The sequence below is a fragment of the Mytilus galloprovincialis genome, chromosome 7 (assembly GCF_965363235.1).
Source record: "Mytilus galloprovincialis chromosome 7, xbMytGall1.hap1.1, whole genome shotgun sequence".
NCBI classification, from domain to species: domain Eukaryota; kingdom Metazoa; phylum Mollusca; class Bivalvia; order Mytilida; family Mytilidae; genus Mytilus; species Mytilus galloprovincialis.
The window spans coordinates 54607923-54617602 of NC_134844.1; the positions used below are offsets into that span (position 1 = coordinate 54607923).

At 34.5% G+C, this 9680-nt stretch overlaps 1 protein-coding gene across 1 annotated transcript; it reads right to left on the reverse strand.

Moving 5' to 3' along the window:
- Nucleotides 1-1097: 1097 nt before the first annotated feature.
- LOC143083300 (uncharacterized) lies at nucleotides 1098-9181 on the reverse strand. Its single transcript, XM_076259565.1, has 5 exons — nucleotides 8930-9181; nucleotides 8353-8466; nucleotides 7366-7558; nucleotides 6045-6260; nucleotides 1098-4677 (listed from the first exon to the last, which is right to left on the reverse strand). The coding sequence occupies exons 1-5, from the start codon at nucleotides 9054-9056 to the stop codon at nucleotides 1164-1166; spliced, it is 4164 nt and encodes a 1387-aa protein (XP_076115680.1). The 5' UTR covers nucleotides 9057-9181; the 3' UTR covers nucleotides 1098-1163.
- Between the last annotated feature and the right edge of the window lie 499 nt (nucleotides 9182-9680).

The window sequence follows — 9680 nt, forward strand, 5'->3', positions numbered from 1 at the left end:
GGGTGTACCGAGTGTTTTACTTATAAAGGAAGCATTTTTGTTCTCCGGTATTTTTCACGAATGACAAAATTATGAACTTACATTTAATACAGTTTGCAAAGGTTTGTCTTCAACTATGCACACTACCCAAACGTTTACATCATACAGAGATTCCTACTCACCCACGAGGAGGTGCAAGATTTGCACCTCATCTTGCACCTCCTCGTGGGTGAGTAGGTTGTTTAGACTAACGGAAATGGTACTTTTACTTAAAATTAATTGAATAAATTTATAAATAAATAAGTATTATCACCTGAGCTTACCTGTCAAATAAATGGGCGCAATTGTAATCAAAAGCTGCGCGCAAATGTAATGGTAATGCGCGCAAACGTTATGCACCGGAAAGGTTTGGCTAGCCATAAAACCAGGTCCGATCCACCATTTTCTACATACATTTAAGAAAATGCCTGTACCGATTCAGAATATAAAAGTTGTTATCCATTTGTTTGATATTGCAGTTAGATTAAGGACTTCCCGTTTTTATATTTCTTCGGAGTCGTTTTTTTGTTTGTTATTTTACTTTTTATTAGCACTTTCTTGAATCTTTTGATTTACTCATTTATTAAATAATTGTTTTCTTGCTAAATTTTAATAATTTTAATATACATTTTTGTCTCCTTCTACCCCTATTCCCCTTTTTCCTGCCCCTTCTCTCCTTTCTCCTACCCAGGCCCTCTCTCTCTTCCCCCGCCCCTCTCTCTCATGCTCCCAATACCATGTCCAGGCCCTCATGACTAGGAAGAAATCAACAAAGACTTATATTTTGATTCAAATTTAAATTTTATATTGAACTTTTATGTTATTTAATTTTTCCATAGTAAACTTCTTAGTACGTATTGCTCATAAGTGGGGTTGGGGTGGGTCCTCAACATACACGTTTAATGACAGACCTCTGGCTGGGAGCTATTACCTTCATATTGGACATCAGGAGATGAGGCCCCTCATGGGGGGGTCCTAGTAATCACATAATCACCATTTTTTTGCCAATATAATCATATAATCATTAAATATTTGCCTTGGTAATCAAAAATTGATTATCTTTAGTAATCAAATAATCATAAACTAAAATCTTTGTAATCATTAAATAACAGTTTAAATGTTAAATATTTAATAACAAAAAAGCTTCAACAGTTGTAAATAAAATCTGGGTCTGCTCTGAAATGTCTATCTCTTTTACTCTTTCTTTGGTTTTCTTTGGGAAGCTCTTCCTCTTCCTCATCCATCTCCTCTGGTGAAATAGTATCACCCGCATCTTTTGCTGGAAGAATAGATGTATACAATTCTACTGAGAGAATAATAGTATCATCTTCCACCTCAACATCCTCAAGCTCTATTGTTCCTAATATGCCACTACTTTTGACCTTAGTGTTCATTCCACTAACAAACTGAAGAGGAAGAAGATTGGCCTGATGGTACATTATACATTTTACCTCTTCTTGCAGTTCAACCAAGTTTTCTAACAATTTGGCAACAACCAATTTCTGATTCAATTTCAGATATATTAATGTTTTATTACTAAGTATTATTTTCTGGCTTGATACATTAGATTTTCTGGTGTCTTTTTGAAGACAGTTGTCAAGATTACCAACATCTATCTCTTTAACTGCTGTATCACCTTTTTCATAACATGTTAATGGTAATGTTCCGGGCTTATCTTTAGTTGTTAAACCCCTGACTGTGTTTTGTCTGACACTCTGACCAAACTCTGAACGCCAACATCTTAATTTTGACATTTGATCTGCACTCAATTTCTTTTTCACAGGCAAGTCCATTCTTGGTATTTCTTGAAATGAGACATATGAGTTGTCTGTTCGATGATAATATGAGTTTTCACCAGTAAAATAAACAAAACTGGATTTAGTTACTCTTTTCAGAAGTTCTCGTGTGCAAGAGTGAAATCTTTGACTAAACTGAAGAACAAGAGGCATGTCATTTCCTTGCCTCATTTCTGCAAAGAGATTTTCAACAACTAATGTTAGACAAGACTTGATATTCAATCTCTCCTCAAATGTTGGTTTGACTTTCCTTACAAGATCAAGTACTTGTTGTAAGCTGTCTATCATCATCTTCAGGTCTGAAACTGACTGAGCAGAACATGCACCCTCTGGACCCTGTAAAGTTTTGTTAATTCCTGTAAAATCTCTAATACGTTCATTGCATTGAATGAGAAACTCATATACTTTCTGTAAAACAGCAATCCTGTCTTCAAAACTATCTTCATTACTAACATTTGGCAAAGTGACACCAATTGCTTTGTGGAACATGTTAAGGAACTCAAGAAATTTGACAAGAGGGGAAGAACTAATGACCATTCTCACAGATCCTGCAGCAATGTCTGTCACGAAGATTGTACCCTGTTCTGTGCACAATCCTGCTGGTTGTTGAAACTCAGCTTCTACACCATCTCTGTGCCCCGTTTTTCCCACTCCTGCATAATCAGTTAAGGTATTACTCCTATGCATACCAGATAAAAGTTTTATTTTCTTATCCTGTATGTCAGTCAAAACAAGACCATCATGATAAACTGCAATTCCAAAAGCTTGTTTTAAATCTGATCCATTTGAGACTAATTTCGTTACATTTTCAGCTAATTTTTCCCCGTTTCTTTCGATACTGAAAATACCTCCTTTTGCCAAATCAGATGATGCAAAATATACATAATTGTCTTTCAAAACCATGTTGTAAATGAGTGGTATGCAAGTGTAAACTATCTGTATAGTACTTGCTGTTACAGTAAGTCCATTGCTTGTCAAAGTGAGCATACTTATATTTCCTGATTTTAAGTCTGAAACAATCAATTTATCTGCTCCTATAGTACAAAGTCCTGCAGGGGCATCTATTTCATGATCCATGATTTCAAGTTTTTTGGCTTTTTGTCCTGATCCAATTACATTTCCTGAACTTTCTGTGCTGACTTGATTATCTTTAATCCATTTTTGTAACTTTTGTTGCAAGTCTGCTTTCTTCAGGGTTCTATCTTTATTTTCCCATAACCCCTGGTCTTTGAGAGCTTTTTGCAGTTGCTTTATGGTCATTCTGTCGGGATCGTAAACAGAATTTCCTTTCAAATCTAAAAAGAATATGGCTTTCTCTGTTAAATCAGACACATAAATAACCTCCTTAGTATAGGCAACCCCAATAGGATGGTTTAACTTTCCTGTAATTTCTACAACATCAACGGGATAATGCAATCGTGCAGAAAACAGTTTGCCTTTGGCTGCATCAGCTATCAGTAACATCCCATTTTCAGTAATACAGACTGCAATGGGTGAAGACAGTGTCCCCTTTTTGTTGTCTTCATATAACCGGTATTTTTCTGGTATCATTGTATGAGTTATTGTCTTAATACCTGAAACAATGTTTCTCACTGGTTTACTTGATATCTCCAAAGATGCATCAACATCCATTCTATCTCTATTTCTGCATGCTGCAACTGTCAGGTGTGGTCTTAGTTTATCTTTTAAACTTGGGTCTCCACGTAATGTTCGAAGAAGTACCCGATTGATGCGGCATCCATCAACGAGAAGAAACCAATTACTGAAGTGTCTGGCTAAACGCTTTCCTACATGGACACCATCTGGTACACAACATGCAAGTGAGACATTCGGATCAATGCTTCCATTTTTTTTTCTTTCTTCAAACATTTCTTCTGCACCTTTATTTTTTGATTTGGAGTCCATAGTAATCACAAGAACCATTAGCTTTACACATTTTTCTTTTTGTCTTAAACAGTTGCCACAACATCGAAGGGAAGGGTCTATGTGACATTGTCCATTTCGTTTACAGTCTTGGCAAACGGATCTTTGTTCTAAACAAGTTTCACATTTTGATGAGCAGTTACCACTTACAATCACTCCATTTTCAGTGTTAATGTTACCAGATTTTATGCACTGCAAACATATTTGCAATTGATTACAATGGAGATTGAATTTTTCAAAAGTCTCAGCAGAAGAAATTCCTTTACAATTATAATCAACACCTACAGGAAGAGTCAGTTTATTATCCAGGGAAGTGAGACATGTAACTTCAGCTTCTTGCACAAACAAACTTTTTAGCATTTCCGGAGAGGGATTAGGGTGCCTTTCAATGAATTCATTATCTATTTTCAATGTTCCGCCTATCAATACACCTTGCCTAATGTCGAACATTAGCCCAGGTTTTAACGCCATTCCATCTTTCTGCATTGCAACCGGTATAACTTTTGTGTAACCATTGTTAAGTAAAGAAGTTACGACAGAATCCTCTTGAGCACAAATTTCCAAAAAGCTTCTTAAAAGGTTACAATGGATACCATTTTCTGTTGTATATCCACTTACATTTTTGTGTCTTGCAAAATGGCTAGGAAGTGGAAGATTCCATGACTTCCAATCAAAGTGTTTAATACCACCCTTTCCTGTTCCTAAAAACCCTGGACCTCTGAGGATATTCAAGACCTTCTTATGTCCATGATATTCAATTGTTTCTACAAACTCAAGAATTCTTTCATCCCAATGAAATTGTTTTTTAGGATCTTCTACTTGTTTCACAAAATTCAAAACATTATCAATGTACACATAAAATATGTGATTTTTCTGCAAAAGCCCTGAATTGAGCACGTCCTGAAGTTTCTCACATATACTATCCCAATAGGTAAATCTCCTGAAATAAAAACAAAACACAATTATTATGGTGTGGGATGTGGTAACAATAAATAACATTGCCTAGGCACAATTTGAATTATGATTTGCAAAAATTCATCTTCGTGTAATATTTGTGATTGGACAATATTAAACCATGGAAGTAGGCATAGTTTTGACTACTGATCACTAGATTGAACTAGACAATGAACTATATTGGTATGTTTTCATGTGTGTGTGAACCTGACTGATCCTGTATACATAACCAGGGACGTATATATATGTCCTTGACATAACACACTTTTATGTCATAGGTTTAAATGAGTATCAAAATTCGTTAGATTATTGACATAACTGGTAAATACATTTCATTTCTGATCATTTCTTTCTGATAAATCTAATGATGGCTAATGCAACCTGTTGTCATGTGTTTTCAAGTACTGAATGCGAGATGTTTTTTCAAGTATTTAATGTTAGAGAACCACTCGTGCAAAGATCTATCTTGGATCACATAGCAATTGTTATAAAGTATGAAATTCATGATGGTTGTTGAAGGCCATATGGTGGTTCTAAAGGTCAGATTCTAAACATCAACAAAAACAGTGTACATTAAATATTAAAACAAGAAGCTCCCAGGAGCCTGTAGCGCTCACCTGGTCTTTCAGTTGGCATTTCAGGGGGAATAACTCCAAACGAGTCATAAGATTTTTCTGAAATGTTGGTACATAGAACCTGGGTGTCCATGGGGTCCAAAGTTTAACAAAGGCTTTTTTGAGAAAAGGCTTTAAAAATCTTCTACTGGAGAACCAGCAGTAGCAAGGCATCATAATTTGTCTGAAACCAGTAGGACATGATGTTTCAAGTTTATACAAATGAAGGTCCCAGAGTCCATGTGGTCCGAGCACTTGGGGTTCAAAGTTAGGCTTTAATGGGAAAAAGCTTTAAAAATCTTCTTCTTAAGAACCAGCAGTAGCAAGACAGTTGTGATTTGTCTGAAACATCAGTAGGACATGATGTTTCAAGTTTGTACAAATGAAGGTCTAGACCTTCATTTGTACAAACTCTACTGCTGCTTCAGACAAAGTATGACTCCCTTGCTACTGCTGGTTCTTCTTCAGGAGATTTAAAGCTTTTCCCATTTGAAACCCATTTTAAAACTTTCTTTGGACCCCATGGACCACCATATGAACAAACTAGAATCCCCAACTACCAAGGATCATCCCTACCAAGTTTGGTTAAATTTGGCCCAGTGGTTTCAGAGGAGAAGATTAAAATGTGATAACTTTATGACAGACGCTCAGTGGTAGCAAAAGCTCACATGACCCTTTGGGTCAGGTAAGCTAATAAGACATTTAGCATTGAAAGTTTATCCCTGAGTCAAGAATTTACCTAATATTGTCAGAAATTTGGTCTGCGTAAACTGCTGTTGACAAACCATCTGAATCATATTCACTCTCAGATGATAAGCTTGAAACACTTTCAAAACTGGATGTAAAGTCATGTAGCTCATTCTCTAATATGCAACTTGATTCTCTAAATGATGCAGGAGAACATGGGGGACTTTCATCAAGCCATGTATTGTCTTGTACATCTTGCAACATTAGACTATAAAAAACAAGAAATATTTCATGACACCTTTTATTATACATCTAATACAATAAAATAAAATGAACTAGAACGACTAGCAAGCAATGACTAGATTTTCATCTTAAATTCTAATAAAACAAATAAAAATACAACAAAACCTTCATTTGCCACAACATGGACAATAACAAAACAAACAACTTAATAACAAACTCTTAGAACGAGGTAAACATTTGGTTGGTTTTTGTAATCAGTTACAAAATTAAAGGTTGAATAATTAAAATAATTGGCTTTTCTGGGCACAGCATGATAGCACGGACTGCAACATGTCACTGAAGTAAAGTTGAGAGTTGAAGCAAGTGAGAACATAGAACTTTGTTGACCACAAAATGATATTAAAATTCTACAAAACTCATTTCATGCATATGAAGTCTAACAACTATTGACAGCAAACAATCATGGACCAATCAGTTTGTAGATCTGGTCTAACTGTTAGTTTTGTAGTTAAGGTATATAAACCCCTATGTTTTATTTTAAGCGATGGGGGCCATGTTTTTTTTTCAAGACTGATATAATGGATAAAATTGAAAAAAAAGACACATACATGACATAAAGATAAATTGCATTTTTTTTGCAGTTGTATAAAAACAATATGTAAATAAAAATGTGTAAATAAAAAATCACATCACAAAAAGAGATAAAAAAAAAGTACAGTGAAACCTGTCTAAACCGAATCCCTTTGGGACAAAAATTTGTATTCAGTTTAGACAGGTATTCGGATTACACAGGTTTTATTTGTATAGACATGATAGATACTTAAAACGGGACTATATATGGAGTTTGGTTTACACAGATTTTCGGTTTACTCAGGGTTCGGTTTAGACAGGTTTCACTGTATTACAATATTCTTGAATACAAATTTATACATTGAAACTGTAATGTATGGTGTTTGTCACATATCATTAAAAACCCACAGACAACCCTATATATTGAAGTCACAACTTGTTTCATTTACAAAACTATTGTCATATGAAATTCAAATGGACAGATATAACTGGTAAATGCTTATAGCACGTGAATATTCATTTGATGTCAACAAATGAAGATAAAGTACTTTCTTGCTTACATATCAGAAGGCTCCTCATCACTGGGAAGTCCCCCACTGTGAAGTGAATCATCACTTTGAACCTCATCCAATTTAGAAGAAGTGGACTTTTTTTCTTCTGATGTAGAATGTTTCAACAAAAACTCTTTTAATTTCACAGCTGATCCAGAAGTTGCTGCCTTTTGGACCCTCTTTGCATTACAACTTTTCATATCTAAAAGTAAAAAAATTGTATACAGGTCATATTGGTCTACAGATACTACAACTAAAGTTATTGACATAATCATTAAAACAAAATATCCAAATTACTGCAATCAGAATGACCAATTCTGGTGTTTATATTTCAATGTGGGGGAATAGAATAAAGAATGGTAACAGAAATGTGTCAAAGCGACATTAACCCAACTAAAATGTACAAAACAACCCAAGGCCACCAATGGACCTACGTATATAACACAGTGATTAATCCTGTACCCAGAGGCGGGCTTTATGTTTATAAGGGGTATTGAGTAAAACAGAGAAATAGATCTTTAGTGATCTTTAGTAAGTAAGGTTGTTTTAAAAGAAAGTTGATTGCTGTCGGAAGTATTGTTACCTTTGATAATGCAGTATGGTTAAACATAAGGTAATATTTATATTTTATTTTTAATTCACATGCTCTAAAACTTAGTTGGTTAACTTTAAAAGGCTGTTTGTTCCTTAAGGGGGGAGGGGAGGGGGGGGGTAGTGTGTCCATCTGTAACAATCTTGTAGACACTATAACAGCCAGTCCTTAATTTTATATAGCATACATATATCCCAGTGCTTTTAAGAATTGGGGAAAATATGGTGCTTCATGCCATTCAAAAGACTGAATTGTCATAAAGGGTGTAATTATTACTCAATCAAAATAGCTTTAACATTTGATTGCATATCATATAATAGTACGATTAAGGTACATGTATTAGTTATACATGTATAACAAATCTTGCTAACAATAAAGTGTGCTTGTTTCATATATATACTTACGCTTATTTAGATTAGTCGTACCAAAAGATCTATGCAAATGTATGTCTACACTGCATGCACATGACACTAAGGTGGGTGATTTGATGACGACATCAGGAAACTTGTCTTTTACTTCTAAAATAATACACAGTAATCAGTATTAAAGGTTGAGATACATCAAAGCATTTTAAAGATATAACACTGTTAAAGATAAAGCTACTTGCATAGTATCCATAAAGTGTAATAATGGTTTTATCTTCATCATTTAGTCATTGTTAAGCTAAGCTGCTCTTAATATTTATCTGTGAGTGATTGATTGATGGTTTAATGCCACGGCTGCATCGATAGCTTATTAATATATAAGGTGTATGTGTATATGAAATGAATATATATGAAGCCTGTTTTGTATAATTTATATATACTGAACTGAATCTTTACCTTGCTAGCAAACAAGGTAACAATACTCTTCTCAGACACATTATTGATTCCTGAGCCAACCAGTCATTATTCCAAATTCTGAATGTTGTGCTTTTTTTTTATTTACAGTACATATATTTCAAAGTTTTTTAATAAGAAAAATACCTACAATCTCACTTACTTTTTTTAAATATCAACATTCTATTTTCTGCATTTTTAGGAGGCCTTCCGACATTTGCCTTCTTTGCTGGTTTGACATCATCCGATTCAGCTGGTAATTTTCTTTTTGCCATTGATTTTTTGTCCATCAATATCTGATTTACTGATCTCACTTCCGTCTCTACTACTTTAACTGAAAATTAATGAATTGGGTCATTAATAACAATATTTACAGTGACACTAAGTACATGTAATGACAGTTGAAACAACTGTATACATTTTTATTGATACAATTTGATATGCAAACATAATGGATATAAATAGACAGTGGCAAATCCAGATTTTTTTAAAAGGGGGGGGGGGGGGGCTAATTTTTTTTCAAAATAAAAGGGGACTGGATAAGAATTTGGGGATACAGGATATTGCAGTTTAAATGTTTTGTGTTTTTAAACTTTTTTTTTTTCTTCTTTGTCTGCATCCACGCCTATCTTCGGGAGTGCGCTAGGTTGCACCTGCCTCATATTAATAAACAGCTGCGCCATGAGCGCATGATACGCCCGACGTCTTGTGTGAAAGTTTTATGCAATAATCATAAATAGTTTCTGAGGAAGTTTTAAGCAATAACCATTTATTGTTTTTGAGACATGGCGGGACATGTGAAACCCCCCCACCCTGTTTTTTTTTTTTTACAAATATCACTAAAATAAAATTTTGAATCAAACCAAAAAGTATACAGATCTTTAAATTAGTATAACAAAGAAGTGTGTACAGTT

Bases quoted from the DNA above. Each gene is read 5' to 3' on its own strand.
- LOC143083300 (XM_076259565.1), bottom strand. From the start codon at position 9,056: ATGGACAAAAAATCAATGGCAAAAAGAAAATTACCAGCTGAATCGGAT. The intron at 8,467-8,929 runs GTAAGTGAGATT...GTATTATTTTAG, and splicing joins AATGTTGATATTTAAAAAAA to AAGTAAAAGACAAGTTTCCT. The intron at 4,678-6,044 runs GTAAATTCTTGA...TTTTTATTTCAG, and splicing joins CAAATTTCTGACAATATTAG to GAGATTTACCTATTGGGATA.